Genomic DNA, 22,688 nt, shown 5'->3' on the forward strand with positions numbered 1-22,688 from the left:
ATCAACAAAAGAAAAACAGTGTTTTAATCAGGTGAACCCACAGCTCTGTGTCTATGCAAACAGTTTAATAGGTAGGTCTTTTCCCCTACACCGCAGCATATATTGAGGAAGCCTGTTGGGATTTCATGCCACACCTTTTCTGGGCAGCATGTAATAGATGACAAGTTCCATTTAACCATAATTGCCAAATCTCCCGGTTCGTTTGGGAGAATCCTAGAAGAATGTGAGACCTCCTGGACTCTGAGAAGAGATGGCATATCTCCCAAGCAGCGCATGGAGAGCTGTCCTGAAAAGCAGCCCTCTATGAGCTGTAAGTGTATGTTGTGCCAGGATGCTGTCATCAAACTCTGAGGGTGTGTGGCCTGTCATGGAAAGGGGGCGTGCACTTTGAAAATGGACACGTCCACACATATTTTGGTTTGCCTGCCTCACTCTAAAGTCTTCCATGTGCCAATTTTACATGTTTGCATGTATGCCTCCTCAACTGGTACTAAATGTAGAGAACCCTCTACTGTTATTTTCGAATTTCGAGGAGTACTCTGCTGGCGATAATGGCACTATTATGATGAAGCTATCATTGGTGGTACTCTGGCTATTGTTATATTAGCATATAATCTGTTTACTGTGTAGCTGCATTATTTATTTGTACAGTATGGCAGTGTTATTTATGTGTACAGTGTGGCAGCAGTAACTTGTGCACTAACTGGGGGGAAATTGTCAAGATTGGCTTTTCATACACGAGGCCTCTGGAGTGAGATGGTAAATTTTCCGGACTGTGGAACTGTCATGGTCCCTCAGGTGACTGATGTCAGGAGATCAAGAAGACTGGCTGAGCGTGGAGGAATCTAACAGCCTCCTTGATTTCTCTTGATTCAGTGTTGATAGGGTTAATGACCACTTCCCTTGTCTCAGCTGTTGCTCAGTGGTCATCACTTCTACCCTTTATAGTCTGACCCCACCCTTCTGACTATGCGGTAGATTGTTTCATTTGGTTTTGGAAAGAGCTGGAGTGGGGTTCTCCCTGAGTTCCTGCTCATCCTTCCACAACAGAAGCTAAGTGTCTCGCTTGTTTGTATTTTGTCTTTTCCCCTTGGTTGTGGTTACTAGGCCTCAGGGAGACGCTTGTTCCTTCATCTTTGAAGGAACGGGTTATCTCAGCCCTGCCAATATCTTTAGGGCTCCTCAGGGTCTCCAGGGCTTCCAGGTTTCTGTGTATGGGCATTTCAACCTTCAAGGGGTGCCCATACGGTTAGGAGTCAGGGCCAGGAGTAGGGTTATTTAGGTGGTGACCTCTCCCTTCCCTAGTGTTGAGGCCTAGTGGCTTTTCCCTTTCCCCCTGGTTGTCAGTGTGGTGTTTACTCCTTTACCTCATCCGTAACAGGGAGACTATGCACCATAGTCTTAATAAGTTCCCCCTTTGGTGCTTGCACAGCAAATTATGACTTTTTGATGCAACATTTCTGGCACACGGGTGATAATAACCATACCTATGGAGCCTACCTTCTTAAAATCTTGCATCACAACAACTGTTATTCATGTTTTCATGTTATTATATTTCCTAAAAATATATATATTCTTGTAATTTTTACACTGGTCACTAGGTCTGATAATGAAATGAAAAGTAACACCTCTGTATCGATAAAGGATTCACCATTCACAATAGGTGATATCTACTCCCTCCTGACCTCTGCACAGGTCACAGAGCATGCCTAGAACATTCTCCCATAGAAGCCAATGGGGTCCACTCCTGTCCATTGTGTCTATGGCCCATGTAGCGGCTCTCAAAAGAACACCAAGTCTTAACATATTTTAGGCCTTGTGGCCAGTGTGAAAATTGCCAAATGATATACATTTTTATTTTAAATATAGATCGTGGTATGAAAAAAACACCAACAATTCTATAAAAAAAAATGTTTAACCTAAAAACGTGATTTAGACAGTAGGTAATGTTCTGAGGACACATTCCCTTTAACAAATAATAATGCACTCAAATGGCCATATGTTCCACCGTAAATGGAATCTTCTAACCATAGCCGCTCAGTTCTTCAAACTGCATTTTATCTTTGTCTTATGATTACATAATGAAAATATAGTTAAAAACGTAGAAGGTCATGTTCAACTAATCAGGAGAAGACATTGCTCCAATAAAAAGGCGAAAATGTCCCATAAATCTGAATGAAGAAGCATGAATGTGCGATCGTAGATTTCACGCTGTGAAACAATTTTGCTCCCACATAGATCATGTCGTCATTCAAATTTAATGGCGTTTTTGGCACTTTCTTCCGAGGCTCTGTGCCCATATTCTTTAGCCTGAAACATAATGTACTGAATACCATACCTACCGCAGTTTGTAATTCTATGGACACATCTGTTCTATACAAATTTCCAATAAAATGTTTAATAGTCTGTGTAATAACCTAATGATTTGACAGAATTAAAATAAAAACATACTGAATATGCAAATTTGCTCTATTTCCAAAAATAAAAGAAAGCTGAACATCTGATGCTACCAAGGTAGCCATCCTATAAGTCAGAGATGCCCAACCTGCGGCCCTCCAGCTGTTGTAAAACTACAACTCCCAGGATGCCTGGACAGCCTACATCTATCAGGACATAGTTTTGCAACAGCTGGAGGGCTGCAGGTTGAGCATCCCTGCTATAAGTCATCATCTGACCTTTGAAACAGTACTTGAGACATAATTTAGGATTAGAGCTAAGCCAGTACCTCATCTGAAGCTGGCTTATGCAGATCTGCAAATTTGGATTTTGAGGCATCCCTGGTTGGATCTGGTGATCAGCCATAATTACTACTGCAGGGGAAGTGTAGAGTTATGTGACCGTTCATTTTAAAGGGGTATTCCATTGTCTGTCATGCCTGGCTGAGATTGGAATACCCGTCTTATGTGGCGACCAGACGTGGCTGAGGTTACAGAAATAGTGTAGCAAAGCCCGCTCGACTCTTTCAATGGGCGTGGCCACCTATGGCTGCCACATAAGGTGGGTCTTCCAATATCCCTTTAATGCTTTAATGTGCTGAGTGTGCCAGAGTGGCAGGCAGTCTTAGAAAGCAGGAGTCTCAAGTGAGGTAACCCTCCCCATGATGTCCACGTCTAAATAAGGCATGTGGACAGGAGTTGTCATCCACTGTGATGTCATTAATCTAAACAAGGGACTGTACTAGTTAGATACAGGCAGGGGTGCACCACCAATGAGGCCAAGTGAGGCAATCGCCTGAGGCAGCACCAGGTGGGGACAAAAGGGGGCAGCGGATGGGCAATGAGCGCTTTCATTGTGGCAAAGGGGTTAGGTTAAGAAATTGGCATGGGGGGGTTCGAGGCAGCGTTTCAGTTTTCACCTCAGGCAGCAGAAAGGCTAGGTGCACCCCTGGATACGGGGGCTGACCAGGATTACAAAAACATGCATGCTTCCTTCTAAAAAGGTAAATTGCAGCTGAATTCTACTCACTTCAATGAAATTAAGTTGCAGTACCATGTACACCCTATGGACAGGTGTGGCACTGTTTTTGGAAGAAAACAGCCATGTTTTTCTATTCCTGATCAATCCTTTTAATGTGAAGGACCTGTAGAGGAGAGTCCCTTGGGTGCTGTACGAATTCTATGTTCTAGTGTTTACTTAGATGCGAAGTCTCAGGGTAAGGGCTGTAAATCTCACTTAACCCCTTAAGGACTTTGGACGTACCGGTACGGCATGTTTCCCGAGTCCTTAAGGACCCATGACGCACCGGGAACGTCATGTGTTGTTCCGATCACCGCCGGGCGGTGATCGGAACCCGGTGCCTGCTCAAATAATTGAGCAGGCACCTTGGCTAAATTCAGACCTGCAGTTTGCGGCGGCGTGTGGCGGTGCCATCGGGTCCCCATGCGGCTGTAGGGGGGACCCGATGGCATGGAAGGCAGCGCGATGCCTAAGGAAGGATCGCGCTGCCTTCCGGTGACGAGCCTGTGAGATCCAGCCCCCTGGATCTCACAGGCCAGAAACTGTATGAGTAATAAACACAGTATTACTCATACAGCCAATGCATTCCAATACAGAAGTATTGGAATGCATTGTAAAGGATTAGACCCCCAAAAGTTCAAGTCCCAAAGTGGGACAAAAAATAAAGTGAAAAAAAAGTTGAAAAAATAAAGTTTTCCCCCCAAAAAATTACGTTTCAAGTAAAAATAAACAAAAACGTAATTTTCCCCAAATAAAGTTAAAAAAAATTAGTAAAAAGTAGAGGAAAAAAAAAAGTATACATATTAGGTATCGCCGCGTCCGTATCGACCGGCTCTATAAACATATCACATGATCTAACAGCAAGCGATCAAAAAGGCGTTTGCCCACCAAAATAGTACCAATCTAACCGTCACCTTATCCCGCAAAAAAATGAGCCCCTACCTGAGACAATCGCTCAAAAAATAAAAAAAACTATGGCTCAGAATATGGAGACACTAAAACATGATTTTTTTTGCTTCAAAAATGAAATCAGGTAAAACTTACATAAATAAAAAAAAAGTATACATATTAGGTATCGCCGCGTCCGTATCGACCGGCTCTATAAAAATATCACATGAACTAACCCCTCAGATGAACACCGTAAAAAAATTTAAATAAAAACTGTGCTAAATAAACCATTTTTTGTCACCTTACATCACAAAAAGTGTAATAGCAAGCAATAAAAAAGTCACACGCACCCCAAAATAGTGCCAATAAAACCGTCATCTCATCCCGCAAAAATCATACCCTACCCAAGGTAATCGCCCAAAAACTGAAATAATTATGGCTCTCAGATTATGGAAACACTAAAACATGATTTTTTCTGCTTCAAAAAAGAAATCGTTGTGTACAACTCACATAAATAAAAAAAAGTATACATATTAGGTATCGCCGCATCCGCAACAACCTGGTCTATAAAAATATCACATGATCTAACCTGTCAGATGAATGTTGTAAATAATAAAAAATTAAAACGGTGCCAAAACAGCTATTTCTTGTTATCTTGCCTCACAAAAAGTGTAATATAGAGCAAACAAAAATCATATGTACCCTAAACTAGTACCAACAATACTGCCACCCTATCCCGTAGTTTCTAAAATGGGGCCACTTTTTTGGAGTTTCTACTCTAGGAGTGCATCAGGGGGGCATCAAATGGGACATGGTGTAAAAAAAAACAGTCCAGCAAAACCTTCCAAAAACCGTATGGCATTCCTTTCCTTCTGCGCCCTGCTGTGTGCCCGTACAGCTGTTTGCAACAACATAGGGGGTGTTTCTGTAAACTACAGAATCAGGGCCATAAATATTGAGTTTTGTTTGGCTGTTAGCCCTTGCTTTGTTACTGGGAAAAATGGATTAAAATGGAAAATTTTCCCAAAAATTTAAATTCGCAAATTTCATCTCCATTTGCTAATAACTCTTGTGGAACACCTAAAGGGTTAACGACATTTGTAGAAATCTGTTTTGAATACCTTGAGGGGTGTAGTTTCTTAGATGGGGTCATTTTTATGAAGTTTCTACTCTAGGGGTGCATCAGGGGGGCTTCAAATGGGATATGGTGTCAAAAAAAACAGTCCAGCAAAATCTGCCTTCCAAAAACCGTATGGCATTCCTTTCCTTCTGCGCCCTGCCGTGTGCCCGTACAACAGTTTACGACTACATATGGGGTGTTTCTGTAAACTACAGAATCAGGGCCATAAATATTGAGTTTGGTTTGGCTGTTAACCCTTGCTTTGTAACTGGAAAAAAATTATTAAAATGGAAAATCTGCCAAGAAAGTGAAATTTTGAAATTGTATATCTATATTCCATTTATTCTTGTGGAACACCTAAAGGGTTAACAACGTTTGTAAAATCAGTTTTTAATACCTCGAGGGGTGTAGTTTCTTAGATGGGGTCACTTTTATGGAGTTTCTACTCTAGGAGTGTATCAGGGGGGCTTCAAATAGGACATGGTGTCAAAAAACCAGTCCAGCAAAACCTGCCTTCCAAAAACCGTATGGCATTCCTTTCCTTCTGCGCCCTGCCGTGTTCCCGTACAGCGGTTTACGACCACATATGGGGTGTTTCTGTAATCTACAGAATCAGGGCCATAAATATTGAGTTTGGTTTGGCTGTTAACCCTTGCTATTTTCCATTAATTCTTGTGGAACACCTAAAGGGTTAACAAAGTTTGTAAAATCAGTTTTGAATACCTTAAGGGGTGTAGTTTATAGAATGGGGTCATTTTGGATGGTTTCTATTATGTAAGCCTCGCAAAGTGACTTCAGACCTGAACTGGTTTTGAAGTTTGCTTCTAAACTTCTAAGCCTTGTAACATCCCCAAAAAATAAAATATCATTCCCAAAATGATCCAAACATGAAGTAGACATATGGGGAATGTAAAGTAATAACTATTTTTGGAGGTATTACTATGTATTATAGAAGCAGAGAAATTGAAACTTGGAAATTTTCAATTTTTTACAAATTTTTGGTAAATTTGGTATTTTTTTAATAAATTAAAATTAATTTTTTTGACTTCATTTTACCAGTGTCATGAAGTACAATATGTGACGAAAAAACAATCTCAGAATGGCCTGGATAAGTCAAAGCGTTTTAAAGTTATCACCACTTAAAGTGACACTGGTCAGATTTGCAAAAAATGGCCGGGTCTTTAAGGTGAAATAGGGCTGAGTCCTTAAGGGGTTAATTAGAATTGACCAAGACCTTTGTGTATCTCCTCCTGTCAATAATTGAGCGAGGGCTCTGGTCCTGTTAGCAGAAGGTATTTTCATTGATATTACGTTGATGACTGTCAAGGGACAGTGAAGGTTGGAAAGCATCTGCAGGCTTCTATTACATAATGCAGATAGGACAGTCGGTGATGCCCAGAGCCGTATGCCACGCTCCAGTCAATCACACCTATTAAGGACTTATTAAAATCACATGAGAGAGAAACTTGGCAGGAGTGTTTGTATGTATTCTATAATTGCCTTATGTGCTGTCTGCCATCTTATGTGGACAGGTAGAAGATACCGCAATACAGGAGTATTGCCGTTAATGAATCATATGAATGAACCGACCAAGGATCACATGTTAAAGTCCCCTACTGGGGCTAAAAATAATATTAACAATAATAATAATAATAATGATCATAATCATAATAATTTTAAACCTAAAAAAACAAAAAAAAAGTTTTTTGTTTTTTTTATACAGACTGCTCATCAATACCTATCGTATATTGTTGGAAGTAATAAAAAATAAATAAATAAAAAAAAACTGCACATAATTGGTATTGCCGTGCCGTAATGACCCCAACTATAAAATTGTCAGTATATTTATACTGCATGGAGAACTCTTGTGGACTCTCACTGCAATCCTTGGTAGCCATTTGGCGCCGGTGGTGTCGTGGAGTGGGCCTGCTGTGTAACCTGCACTCCCTGAAGTGTATGGTAGCTGTCATGGCACCTAACAGGTAGTATACAATGCAGGTACGTGGAACCTACACTCCCTGAAGTGTATGGTAGCCGTCATGGCACCTAACAGGTAGAATTTAGCGTAGGAACCCGTCTAACAGAGATCGCCTTGACGCTCGGCAGACGGGCTCAAATAATTTTGTACAAAACGATTTGCCAAGTATCTCGCACTTATAGTGTAGCACTTGTTATTATTACGCAATTTTGTACTTTATATTGCAGTTTATTGTCGCATTGCATGTTTCTGTCTTTTAATGTTGTTCCCTGCCATAGCAATGTGCTACTGCGGTTTGGTAAGTGCTGACTGACCCCCTTTTTTGGCTTTTCTTTGCAGTTTGTACTGGAGGTGTGGCTGCCTCCTCAGTCCTGCACTCCTGACCATCCTGTTTGCCCTATAGGCTGATTTTAATTAGTGTTAGTACATAGTCAGGCCTGCTCCCCCTCACTCACTGAAGCCATGGCACCAGGAGTGAGATAGTTTGTGGACTCTCACTGCAATCCTTGGTAGCCATTTGGCGCCGGTGGTGTCGTGGAGTGGGCCTGCTGTGTAACCTGCACTCCCTGAAGTGTATGGTAGCTGTCATGGCACCTAACAGGTAGTATACAATGCAGGTACGTGGAACCTACACTCCCTGAAGTGTATGGTAGCCGTCATGGCACCTAACAGGTAGAATTTAGCGTAGGAACCCGTCTAACAGAGATCGCCTTGACGCTCGGCAGACGGGCTCAAATAATTTTGTACAAAACGATTTGCCAAGTATCTCGCACTTATAGTGTAGCACTTGTTATTATTACGCAATTTTGTACTTTATATTGCAGTTTATTGTCGCATTGCATGTTTCTGTCTTTTAATGTTGTTCCCTGCCATAGCAATGTGCTACTGCGGTTTGGTAAGTGCTGACTGACCCCCTTTTTTGGCTTTTCTTTGCAGTTTGTACTGGAGGTGTGGCTGCCTCCTCAGTCCTGCACTCCTGACCATCCTGTTTGCCCTATAGGCTGATTTTAATTAGTGTTAGTACATAGTCAGGCCTGCTCCCCCTCACTCACTGAAGCCATGGCACCAGGAGTGAGATAGTTTGTGGACTCTCACTGCAATCCTTGGTAGCCATTTGGCGCCGGTGGTGTCGTGGAGTGGGCCTGCTGTGTAACCTGCACTCCCTGAAGTGTATGGTAGCTGTCATGGCACCTAACAGGTAGTATACAATGCAGGTACGTGGAACCTACACTCCCTGAAGTGTATGGTAGCCGTCATGGCACCTAACAGGTAGAATTTAGCGTAGGAACCCGTCTAACAGAGATCGCCTTGACGCTCGGCAGACGGGCTCAAATAATTTTGTACAAAACGATTTGCCAAGTATCTCGCACTTATAGTGTAGCACTTGTTATTATTACGCAATTTTGTACTTTATATTGCAGTTTATTGTCGCATTGCATGTTTCTGTCTTTTAATGTTGTTCCCTGCCATAGCAATGTGCTACTGCGGTTTGGTAAGTGCTGACTGACCCCCTTTTTTGGCTTTTCTTTGCAGTTTGTACTGGAGGTGTGGCTGCCTCCTCAGTCCTGCACTCCTGACCATCCTGTTTGCCCTATAGGCTGATTTTAATTAGTGTTAGTACATAGTCAGGCCTGCTCCCCCTCACTCACTGAAGCCATGGCACCAGGAGTGAGATAGTTTGTGGACTCTCACTGCAATCCTTGGTAGCCATTTGGCGCCGGTGGTGTCGTGGAGTGGGCCTGCTGTGTAACCTGCACTCCCTGAAGTGTATGGTAGCTGTCATGGCACCTAACAGGTAGTATACAATGCAGGTACGTGGAACCTACACTCCCTGAAGTGTATGGTAGCCGTCATGGCACCTAACAGGTAGAATTTAGCGTAGGAACCCGTCTAACAGAGATCGCCTTGACGCTCGGCAGACGGGCTCAAATAATTTTGTACAAAACGATTTGCCAAGTATCTCGCACTTATAGTGTAGCACTTGTTATTATTACGCAATTTTGTACTTTATATTGCAGTTTATTGTCGCATTGCATGTTTCTGTCTTTTTTTTTGCATGGAGAACTTGTCAGGATTGCTGAGGGGTTTTTGGCCATCGTGCCTCCACAAAAAAACAAAAACAAAAAAAAAAATCCCACAGAGATGGTAATATATATACCCTTTATATATAAATATTTTTTAAGTTATTTAGTCTTTTATTTCTAATTTTCCATGTCACTATATTTTAAAAATACTAAAATTCAGCACTTTCCACACTGGCCACTAAGCCTAATAATAGGTGCCAATTGGTATGTATAGATCACTTTTCAGCAGTTATCCCATTATCATCACAGGCAGGATTATCACCTAGATAAGTCATTACATATACACAGTGGATATAAAAACTACACACCCCTGTTAAAATGTCAGGTTTCTGTGATGTAAAAAAAATGAGACAAAGATAAATAATTTCAGAACTTTTTCCACCTTTGATGTGACCTATAAACTGTACAACTCAATTGAAAAACAAACTGAAATATTTTAGGTGGAGGGAAGAAAACAATAAAAAAACTAAAATAATGTGGTTGCACAAGTGTGCACACCCTCTTATAACTGGGGATGTAGCTGTGTTCAGAATTTAGCAATCACATTCAAAATCCTGTTAAATAGGAGTCAGCATACACCATCATTTAAAGTGCCTCTGATTAACCCCAAATAAAGTTCAGCTGCTCTAGTTGGTCTTTCCTGAAATTTTCTTAGTCGCATCCCACAGCAAAAGCCATGGTCCACAGAGAGCTTCCAAAGCATCAGAGGGATCTCATTGTTAAAAGGTATCAGTCAGGAGAAGAGTACAAAATAATTTCCAATACATTAGATATACCATGGAACACAGTGAAGACAGTCATCATCAAGTGGAGACAATATGGCACAACAGTGACATTACCAAGAACTGGACGTCCCTCCAAAATTGATGAAAAGACGAGAAGAAAACTGGTCTGGGAGGCTACCAAGAGACCTACAGCAACATTAAAGGGACTGCAGGAATATCTGGCAAATACCGGCTGTGTGGTACATGTGACAACAATCTCCCGTATTCTTCATATGTCTGGGCTATGGGGTAGAGTGGCAAGACAAAAGCCTTTTCTTACGAATAAAAACATCCAAGCCAGGCTACATTTTGCAAAAACACTTTTGAAGTCTCCCAAAAGCATGTGGGAAAATGTGTTATGGTCTGATGAAACCAAGGTTGAACTTTTTGGCCATAATTCCAAAAGATATGTTTGGCGCATAAACAACACTGCACATCACCAAAAGAACACCATACCCACAGTGAAGCATGGTGGTGGCAGCATCATGCCAAAGGGCTGCTTTTCTATCTATAGCTGGAACTGGGGCCTTAGTTAAGCTAGAGGGAATTATGAACAGTTCCAAATACCAGTCAATATTGGCACAAAACCTTCAGGCTTCTGCTAGAAAGCTGAACATGAAGAGGAACTTCATCTTTCAGCATGACAACTACCCAAAGCATACATCCAAATCAACCAAGGAATGGCTTCACCAGAGGAAGATAAAAGTTTTGGAATGGCCCAGTCAGAGCCCAGACCTGAATCCGATTAAAAATCTGTGGGGTGATCTGAAGAGGGCTGTGCACAGGAGATGCCCTCGCAATCTGACAGATTTGGAGTGTTTTTGCAAAGAAGAGGGGGCAAATCTTGCCAAGTCAAAATGTGCCATGAGTAATAAAATCAAAAGGTGCTTCAACAAAGTATTAGTTCAAGGGTGTGCACACCTATGCAACCATATTATTTTATTTTTATATTTTTTCTTCCCTCCACCTAAAAGATTTCAGTTTGTTTTTCAATTGAGTTGTACAGTTTATAGGTCACATTATCTTTGTCTCATTTTTTTACATCACAGAAACCTGACATTTTAACAGGGGTGTGTAGACTTTTTATATCCACTGTAGTCCTTTAGTGAGAATAGGAGCACCAGCACTATATATAGAGCCCTGTATTGATATGTGGAACACATATTACACTACAGACCTCTAGTGATACATAGCACCCTATATGCAAACATGTTAACCAATAGGAGGAGTGCTGTTACACAGGCAAAGGTTGAGGCTGGTATATAGACTGTGCCCGTTCTTATTACATATAACTGACGTAATGTGTGTACTATTGAGGAGCGGTGTTAGTGATGCCACATCGTGTACTGGTTCTTCTGTGGCATCACTAGTTCTTCAGTAATCAAGTATTCTACCGATTAATCCAATGATTAATCGAGTACTCTAATAAGAAAAAAAAATTTAAAGTCATCAGCCCCCCGTGCCATCGATCTCTCTCTCATGCCATCAGTTCCCTCCCAGTGCCATCAGCTCCCCAAGTGCCAGCAGCTACCCCCAGTGCCATGAACTCCCCCATGCCATCAGCTCCCCCCAGTGCCACCAGCTCTCCACAGTGCCATCAGTTCCCCCTCCAATGCCACCAGCTCCTCCCCCAATGCCAACAGCTCCCCCCGGTACCACCAATTCCCCCCTAATGCCATTGCCCCCCCCAGAGCCATCAGCTCCCCACCCAGTGTCATCAGCTCCCCCAGTTTCATCAGTTCCCCCTCCAATGCCACCAGCTCCTCCCCCAATGCCACCAGCTACCCCCGGTACCACCAACTCCCCCATGCCATCAGTTGCTCCCCACCATGCCATCAGTGCCCCCTCCAATGCCACCAGCTCCTACCCCAAGTGTCACCAGCTCCCCCCATGCCATCAGTTGCTCCCCTCAAGTGCCATTAGCTCTCCCCTGGTGCGATTATCTCCCCCCAAGTGCAACCAGCTGCCCCCACTTTCATGAACTCCCCTATGCCATAAGTTCCCCCACTCCCCCTCCTAGACATCAGTGCCAAGCCACAGCGCCAGTAAACTAAAATACTTATCTTTACTGTAGGGTCGCTGCCGACACTCCAGAGATCCTCCATCCTCTTCTTCACGTGCTGCACTGGGACCTGACATCACACAGCGTCAGGTCATAGTGCGTGCTTGTAGAATCACTGCCCAATCCACCACAACCCATGGACAGGAGTGGAACTGTTTTTGAAAAAAGGCACCATGTTTTTTTTAATCCTAGACAAACCACGCTTCTGTCCGAAATTCTGTGCCAATTCATTCCATAATATAAAGCTCTGTTCTTACTTATGACTCTGATAAGTGATATAATTCTGGATGCAGTCAGCCACCACTAGGGGAAGCTTACTGCTCCTCCTTCCACAGGCTTTCAAGTAGTCAAGTGCCTTGTTTCTATGTAGCTTACTCCACTAGTTGATATATATATATTTTTTACATGGTTGATAGTTTTTGTTTTTGTCATTACAGGCGGGCCACAGATAATACATTATCTCATAGACGGCAAACATTACTGCGAGAAAAGGGGAGAAGACAGGCCAACAGAGGACCAGCTTACATGTTTAGTGACCGCTCCACCAGTCTTACAGCAGAGGAAGAGCGTTTTTTGGACGCGGCAGAATATGGTAACATTCCTGTAGTTAGGAAAATGATGGAAGAGTGTCACACTTTAAATGTCAATTGTGTGGACTACATGGGTCAAAATGCTTTGCAATTAGCCGTTGCCAACGAGCACTTGGAGATTACAGAACTTTTACTTAAGAAGGAGAACTTGGCACGGGTGGGGGATGCCTTGCTTCTAGCCATTAGCAAAGGATACGTGCGGATAGTAGAAGCAATACTGGGACACCCTTCATTTGCTGAAGGGAAACGGCTTACCACCAGTCCAAGTCAAGCTGAATTCCAACATGATGACTTCTACGCCTACGACGAAGATGGAACAAGGTTTTCTCAAGACATCACTCCCATCATTTTGGCCGCTCACTGCCAGGAGTACGAGATTGTTCATACACTTCTAAGGAAAGGAGCCAGGATTGAGAGGCCTCATGACTATTTTTGTAAATGCAATGAATGTAGTGAAAAACAGAAACATGACTCTTTTAGCCATTCCAGGTCCAGGATTAACGCATATAAAGGTCTTGCGAGTCCGGCATATCTGTCCTTGTCTAGTGAAGATCCAGTTATGACGGCTTTAGAGCTCAGCAATGAGTTGGCTGTATTAGCAAATATAGAAAAAGAATTCAAGGTGGGTGCAGTGCATGAGTCAAGTGAATTCATAAAAATGTGTATAACCATGGGAATACTAATTGGTTGATGGCGCTAATGTGCCTATAAGATGAGAATGTTAGGATTCAAGAACATTGCTTATTATAGATTGACAAAGGGAGGTATTCAAAAATGGCGTGTACAGAGGAATGGGAACTGAGGAGAAAATTCATTCCAGCCTCCGGATAAAACTATGGAATCCTTTATTGAGAAATAGTCATAAAATCCAGGTATGCCAATCACATGGTGCACAGAAAAAACGCACCTCCTGTGACGCGTTTTGGATGTCTATAACACCGTTAGTCGTAGCAAACTATCTGCATCAGTGATGCGGGGAGCACACGGCCGGTGCTGGCATATTGCGGACCTGCTGTTTGCGGGCCGCAATACGACCACAGCCGGGCAACGGCCGTGTGCATGAGGCCTAAGACAGATAGTGATACCTCATAAAATACTCATTAATTAACATTCACCATATGTCTACTTTATGTTGGCATCATTTTGGTAATGTAATTTTGTCTTTTTAGGATGTTAGAAGGTTTAATATTTTAAGAAGCAATTTTTTAAATTTTTAAGAAAATTTCCAAAATCTATTTTTTTAAGGACCAGTTCAGTTCTGAAGTCATTTTGAGGAGCTCACATAATAGAAACCACCCATAAATACCCCATTTTAGAAACTACACCCCTCAAACTATTCAAAACTGGTTTTAGAAATGTTGTTAACCCTTTAAGTATTCCACAGGAATTAAAGCAAAATAGAGGTGAAATTTCAGAATTTCACTTTATTTTGCAGATTTTCCATTTTAATTAAAGAAAATTCACGTAACACATCAAGGGTTAACAACAAAACAAACCTCAATATTAACCTGATTCTGCAGCTTACAGAAACACCCCATATGTGGTTATATACCGCTGTATGGGCACATGGCAGAGCTCAGAAGGCAAGGAGCGCCATATAATTTTTGGAGGGCAGATTTTGCTGGAATGGTCTTAGGGCGCTATGTTGCATTTGAAGAAACCCTGAGGTACCCCAACAGTGAAAACCCCCAAAAAGTTACCACATTTTTGTAAACTACACCACCCAAGGAATTTTTAAGGGGTGTAGCGAATACTTTGATCAAACAGGCGTCTCATAGAATTTATAACCCTTGGCTGTGAAAATGAAAAATTTAATTTTTTTTTACAAGAAAATGGTGCTTTAGGCCCAAACTTTCTTTTTCACAAAAGATAACAGGAGAATATCCCCCCACAATTTGCTACCCATTTTCTGCTGAATACAGTAACACCCCAATTGTGGTCATAAACTGTTATTTGGGGATATGCCACGGCTCAGACGGGAAGGAGCGGCATCTGGATTTTCTAACATGGAATTCTCTGTCATGGTTTTTAAGAGTGATAACTTTTTTTTTTTTTTGTTGACTGAGCTGCGTGAGGGCTTATTTTTTGCGCAATGGTCTTGTGTGAGGGCTTGTTTTCTGTGGGATGAGGTGATGTTTTTACTGCTACCATTTTGGGCTACATACAACGTTTTGTTTGATTGATATTATGGTTTTTGTGAGGTGAGGTGAGAAAAAAAAAGATGTTTTGGCATAATTTTAGTTTTTTTTACGCCGTTCACTTGATGGGGTAGATCATTTGATATTTTTGTAGATCCGGTCGTTATGGATACAAGAAAACCAAATATGTCTATTTTTATTTTTACGTTTTACACAATAAGAACATTTTTAGAAAAAAATAATGTTTTTGTGTTGCCATTTCCTTAGAGCCATATTTTTTTAATTATTCTGGCTATGGTCTTGTGTGAGGGCTTGTTTTCTGTGGGATGTGGTGACGTTTTTACTGCTACCATTTTGGGCTACATACGACGTTTTGTTTGATTGATATTATGTTTTTTGTGAGGTGAGGTGACAAAAAAAAAAGATGTTTTGGCATAATTTTAGTTTTTTTTACGCCGTTCACTTGATTGGGTAGATCATGTGATTTTTTTTGTAGATCCGGTCGTTATGGATTTCAAAGATACCAAATATGTAAAAAAAAATTTTTACGTTTTACACAATAAGAACATTTTTAGAAAAAAAATCATGTTTGTTGCCATTTTCTTAGAACCATATTTTTTTTTATTTTTCTGGCTATGGTCTTGTGTGAGGGCTTGTTTTCTGTAGGATGAGGTGACTTTTTTACTGCTACCATTTTGGGCTACATACAACGTTTTGTTTGATTGATATTATGTTTTTTGTGAGGTGACAAAAAAAAGATATTTTGGCATAATTTTAGTTTTTTTTACGCCGTTCACTTGATGGGGTAGATCATGTGATATTTTTGTAGAGCGAGTTGTTATGGACGCAGCAATGCCAAATATGTCTATTTTTTGTTAATGTTTTACACAATAAGATTAGAAAAAAATCATGTTTTTGTGTTGCAATTTTCTTAGAGCCATATTTTTTAAAATTTTTCTGGCTATGGTCTTGTGTTGGGGCTAATTTTTTGCGGGATGAGGTGACGTTTTTATTGCTACCATTTTGGAGTACATACGACTTTTTGATTAACATTATGTTATTTGGAAGGTGCAGTAACTAAAAAAGTTGTTTTGGCTAATGTCTATTTAAAATTTTTTTTTTTACAGCATTCACCTGATGGGGTAGATCATGTGATACTTTAGAGTTGGCCGTCACGGACGCGGCAATACCAAATATGTCTATTTTATTTATTTTTTTCTATTTTTAACATCTTTTAAAATGACTTAATTGGGGAAATTTCTTTTTTTTACATGTGAAACTTTTTTTTTTTATAAAACACTCTATTTTTCTTTTACATTTTTCTTTTATTTTACACTTTGCGTCCCCCATAAGGTCATACAAGACCTCTTGGGGACATTTAACTTCACTTTTTTTTTTTTTCCACTATTGAATTCTCCTGTAACTGGGCCAGACAAAGTAGCCCCAGTTACAGTGGAAATATACCCCCAGAGAGGCTGTACAACATTATACTGCACTGTAAAGCCTCAGTGCAGGGCTGATTGAGGTCTATGGAAGACCCGACTGCTCCTGCACTCCCCCGGCCCCGGCGGTCACATGATCACCGGGCAGGGACAAGAAGCAGCATAGCGCTTCCTTGCTGTATACACAGCGCTCGTTCAGCACTGTGTATACAGCAATCTAGAAGGCAGGGACACCCAGGAATGGTCCCTGCCTTCTCCCTGGGGTGCCCTGCTGTCACTGACAGCGGGCCCCCAGCACAGCAGCTGCACGATGAGCGTGCAGCTGCTATCTCTGAAAAAACATTCTAAAACGTCCAATCAGAAATAAACCCGACCGCCCAGGTCGTTTATAGTCAATGGGCAGTCGGGAAGTGGCTAAGTTTATTAAGGTGACTCTGTCAGGTTTACTCTCTGAAGAGAGAAAAGAATAGAGGAGAAGACAATGAGCTTGGGAAAAAAATAGTTTTCTACGATTTGATTCAGTATTTTCATATGAAAACCTGTGAGTAGCCTGTGAGTCCTGTTTACCCCACCCACATATAGAGAATGCCTGTGAGTCCTGCTACCCGTCCACTTATAGAGAAAGCCCATTAGTCCTACTTTCTCAACCCACTTAGAAACATAGAAACATAGCATGTGTCAGCAGATAAGAACCATTTGGCCCATCCAGTCTGCCCAATATACTTCACAGCCTGTGAGTTTTGGCTTTATCCCACACAGAAAATTCAGTGTCCTTAATCCCCCTCCCACTTCTACAGAAAGCCCATGAGTCCTGGCATCCACCGCCCACACATAATTAATCACAACTTTTCTGGCAGCATTTCAAAAGCTTTTTACATGAAAATACAGAATCAAATCAGAGAACACTATATATCCTCAGCATCTCCAAGCAGCCACTGCTGTCACCGAGGTGGAGAATTTGACCAATCTGCTTAAAGGGGCACATGACCTAGTGACGTGCTTCATGGGTGACATGGGACCACTGTGGCAGTCATCAGCTCATCGGTTGTTGATGTGGGAAGACCTGGGACCTCTAGAGCTTCGGTGGGAACAATGAAAGTGTGATTACCACAGGGGTGATCAACCCCTTTAAACTTGGTTGCTAATTGACCTGTTATGCCACTGTAGTTTATTAGACATTGCAAAAATAAATAACAATGCTGTTTTTACCCCACCATAACAACATTCAACGAGCTGGGCCCGCTGGGGAAACACGTGAGGCTCACGTGGGGGTAGTAGTGGTTTTTACTCACGGTTAGCAGAGCCTCCCTGGGCCGGCAGTGCAGTGGATGGTAAGACAGCACTAAATCCTCCAAGGCACGCTCTACTGCGGGGAACACCAGCCAGATGGTAGTTGAGGTGCCCTTGATGGTGTAGGTGTTTAAGGTGCTTTGGTGGCTGGGCCCCTGTGTTCGTGACGCCAGCACTATAAGGTGCAAATGTTGAGTGTAGTAGTAGTAATGAAGAGTCAGTTGTTGTAAAACAATTGAACATTTACTTGAATCAATAGTCTCAAGGCAGATGTTATAGTCCATCAATAAAGTGCATTCATATGGCATGTGGTGACTCAGAAATACGTACAATTGTATTCCACTTATCAGGTTTAGGCAATAGTCAGTTGAGTAGTTTTCTCTTTAGGGTTGACACTTTACAGGCAAGACTTCTTATAATATTTCTAAGCTAAATCTATAATCTTAATCTGGTACTAAATATGCTGGTTTCTGTTTACTTTGAGCTATCCTATAAGGGCGTTCTCCCTCGTGGCAGGCATCAGTCTTCTGCTACATTATTTGCAGGATGCTCTCCTAAAAAGGTTAAGGTTTTTTCACTATGTCCTGTGGGAACTCACCCAAGATCCACTGCCACCCCGACCCCCCGACCCCCCGGGTCCCCAATGCACAGGCAACGTCCGTGCGGCGGCCAGGACGGATCAAGACCAATTCAAGTTCTATTTTTTTGCGGTGCGGAGGCACGGACAGAAACACCACGGAAGCTCTCCGTAGTGCTTCTGTGAGGTTCCGATCCGTGCTTCCGTTCTGCATCTCCGTGATTGCGGACCCATTCAAGTAATTTGGTCCACATCCGTGATGCGGAGTGCACACGGGCTGGTGCCCGTGTATTGTGGACCCGCCATATGCGGGCCGCAATACTGCCACGGGCACACAATGTTCGTGTGCAAGAGGCCTTAGGCTGAGAGGCAGTGCCAGAATCTACTAAATAATGCAAGTGTCACAGCCTGTTTCATTGTGTGGATTGCGCGGACGGTTGTAGCCTGTATGACCTGGACCTTGATCCCAGATTCCCAGATCCACAAGATACAATAGATTATATGATCAGTTCCAGCAATAACTGTTCTGTAAAATAACTGCATTTCAATACACAAAGCCAGTTACAAACCAGTGATTTCTATCTGAAAATAGAGAAAATCATGCACCAGTCGCCACTTAACCTATCAACGTCTTCATCCCCTTCACATTTATTGCTAGCACCAAACCTCTCAGAGGAGCCTTAATTGTGCGTTTCTTTCATATGCCTCTCTATGTAATTTGAAGACATGTAATTTTTCAGGCCCAGAAGGTGTAGTGACCAGGAACGGGTTCACTGACGCCACTTTAATACAGTGGCAGGGTCAGATGGATAATATATCCTGTATTTGTTGTGACGCCAATTGCAGCATGTGCAGGGTACTATCCCAGGGCCCTTCCAAGGTGTTATAACGCACGTCCCAGATTAGGAATGCCAGAGTGGTATGATGGCCTATAATGTCTCTATAGCTTGATGTTAGTTGTGTCACGGTGTCTCCTACCTGGGTACGGCTGGACTCCTGGCTCCTGGCTCACTTGCAATAACTTTGAGTGTAGTAATAGAGGAATTTTTCAGAAGAAATGATGTCCAGACCTTTAGATAAAGTTCAAACGTTTCTTTACTCTATAACGCTGTTATGGTACTTATCGGGGCTGCAAATCCACCGTGTGATGTGGGTAAAGTTCACTTGAATATCCAAAATAAAAATAGAGGCGCTCACGCTGCCAACAATTGTGGAATCCAATCAGGAATCAGTTCTCCAGGTTAAGAGTTACTCACAATGCAACCACACAATCAGACTCCAGACGTGGGGCGCACTTCCAAACGCCCGAACCCTGGAAAGAAGTTAGGAAAGAGCAGAAATGGTGCGCTCACATTAGGCCAATTGAGGATGCACGGACCACGCCGGGAACATGGGCGTGAGGGTACATGTCCAAGTAAAAAAGAGAGAGGGTCCAGCTTCCAGATAACGTGGAATCTTTTTAATAATTCAATGCAGTAAAAACCATAAACAATCCAGGTCTACGCGTTTCGGATCCAACGATATAGATCCTTACTCATGACAAGTCTTGTCATGAGCAAGGATCTATATCGTAGGATCCGAAACGTGTAGACCTGGATTGTTTGTGTTTTTTTCTGCACTGAATTATTAAAAAGATTCCACGTTATCTGGAAGCTGGACCCTCTCTCTTTTTTAGTGGAAATAAGTTAGGTTCACAATAGTGAAGTTCCACAATGGAGCAATTCCAAAACATGTTTATTCTACTTACAAGGGGCGAAGCTGAATGGCGAAACCTAGGTCGGGTGGATGCACGAGACAAGCTACTTTTAATATGCAGTTTTAATGTCCATCTTGTAAGTTGAATAAACACGTTTTGGAATTGCTCCATTGTGGAACTTCACTATTGTGAACCTAACTTCTTTCCAGGGTTCGGGCGTTTGGAAGTGCGCCCCACGTCTGGAGTCTGATTGTGTGGTTGCATTGTAAGGAACTCTTAACCTGGAGAACTGATTCCTGATTGGATTCCACAATTGTTGGCAGCGCGAGCACTTCTATTTTAATTTTGGGTTTCTTTACTTGGTCCCAGCAGGTTTTGGCAATGATTGGCAGGAATGAGAACTTCTGCTTTAAATGTGGAGCTTGCAGGATAAAACGCCTACTTGGTAGCTCTGTAACTATGTCAGGGTTAGATTCTGCACTTATCTGAACCTTCTGCTTTGTGGGGACAGACTAGCTGAGGAGAAATGAGCTTCTCCTAGGTCTCTGGACTTATCTCACAGATGGATTCACAGGGGATGCTTTCTTCCTGGAACTCTGGAGGTTGTCTATAGTTTCTGCTTTTCTTCATCCAGCTGAGCTGAAGGTGTTCAAGCTGGGTATATGACCAAGTCTCAGCCGGGACTAGGTCCTTGATGTCTTCCCTATGCAGGGGAACTCCTCACACACACCCTACCCCTAGCAGGGGGTGGGCTACACTGACTCTAACTTCCTTCTCCACCCATGCTGCAGGATGTGAGACCAGCCCACTCTCCACAGAGGGGGAGCTGAGCTGGAATAATCCATTCCAGCTCAGATTCACTAAACACTAATCTGTACTTGCCAATGAGTTGCTGCCACCTACTGGTAACCAGGCAAATTACATGAACAATTACATTTAACATGGATTTATATGCACATTTGTGGAAGACATACAGTTGTGTTCAAAACCCCCACTGAAATTGAGTGTTTTGGCCAGTTTGACATTGATTTTGATCATTTCAGTCATCTTGTTTACAATTAAATCAATGAGGCCCTTGTAAGTCAGACAAATATAGCATAACATTTATAATGAAATAACCACAAATGTCTTTTCTGTGCTCACATCATTATCAGTTTTATTCAACCCCCAAGTGACATTCAATCTTAGTACTTAGTACAACATCCTTTTCCAGTTATAACAGCTTTTAAACGTGAAGCATAGCTTGACACAAGTGTCTTGCAGCGATCTACGGGTATCTTCGCCCATTCTTCATGGGCAAAAGCCTCCAGTTCAGTCACATTCTTAGGCTTGCGCGCTGCAACTGCTTTCTTTAAGTTCCACCAGAGGTTCTCAATCAGATTTAAGTCTGGTGACTGCGATGGCCACTTCAAAATGTTCCAGCCTTTAATCTGCAACCATGCTCTAGTGGACTTGGAGGTATGCTTGGGATCATTGTCCTGTTGAAAGGTCCAACGTCTCCCAAGCCTCAGGTTTGTGACGAACTGCATCACATTTTCATCCAATATCTCTGGTACTGAAGAGAATTCATGGTACCTTGCACACGCTGAAGCTTCCCTGTACCTGTAGAAGAAAAACAGCCCCAAAGCATGATTGACCCCCCCGCCATGCTTCACAGTAGGCAAGGTGTTCTTTTCTTCATAGGCCTTGTTCTTCCTCCTCCAAACATAACTTTGATCCATGGGCCCAAACAGTTCTAATTTTGTTTTATCAGTCCACAGAACACTATCCCAAAACTTTTGTGGTTCGACCACATGACTTTTGGCATACTGCAGTCGACTCTTCTTATTCTTTGGAGACAGCAAGGGTGTGCGCCTGGGAGTTCTGGCATGGAGGCCTTCATTTCGCAGTGTGCTCCTTATTGTCTGAGCTGAAACTTCAGTACCCACATCTGACAAATCTTTTTTCAGTTCCTCAGCAGTCACACGGGGACTTTTCTCCACTTTGCGCTTCAGGTAGCGCACAGCAGTCGAAGTCAACATCTTCTTTCTGCCACGACCAGGTAGCGTTTCAACAGTGCCCTTTGCCTTGAATTTGCGAATAATGCTTCCTATGGTGTCTCTTTAACATCTTTGCAATCTTCTTATAGCCATTGCCCTTCCTGTGAAGAGAAATCACCTCTTCTCTTGTCTTCCTGAACCATTCTCTTAACTTCACCATGTTTGTAAACACACCAGTAAATGTCTAGAAGGAGCTGAGTATCACAGTCCTTTTAAATCTGCCTAATCGGTGCTTATTATGCTTGATTTCTGCTCCTTGACATCCACAGGTGTTTTCAATACCTGAAAACACTTGAATGAACCTCTGTTCTTAAGAGTGGTAGTCTTTAAGGGGTTGAATAATTGTGTCAATGAAGAAATCACAAAAAAAACATTTAATACTGTATTACAAAAACAATTGATGTCATTTTAGTTGCATTTGGTTCTTTAAAAAGTCCTTGTAAGATTCTGAACACAATTACAAATGTACACTAAATTCCCTAAAACCCTTTACAGCATTGGAGGTTGAATAATTTTGAACACAACTGTAATATAAATTATACCAGATGACAATATAAAGACTCT

The 22,688-nt window shown here is 42.2% G+C and overlaps 1 protein-coding gene across 1 annotated transcript in view; it reads left to right on the forward strand.

The window, feature by feature from the left end:
* TRPC6 (transient receptor potential cation channel subfamily C member 6) overlaps positions 1–22,688 on the forward strand; it is a 226,089-nt gene that overhangs the window by 113,211 nt on the left and 90,190 nt on the right. Inside the window, exon 2 of the mRNA XM_040426299.1 lies at positions 12,790–13,564. Within this exon, the coding sequence (XP_040282233.1) occupies positions 12,790–13,564 (775 nt within the window). The remainder of the gene's footprint in view (positions 1–12,789; positions 13,565–22,688) is intronic.

The sequence above is a fragment of the Bufo bufo genome, chromosome 3, assembly GCF_905171765.1.
Source record: "Bufo bufo chromosome 3, aBufBuf1.1, whole genome shotgun sequence".
Lineage (NCBI taxonomy): Eukaryota > Metazoa > Chordata > Amphibia > Anura > Bufonidae > Bufo > Bufo bufo.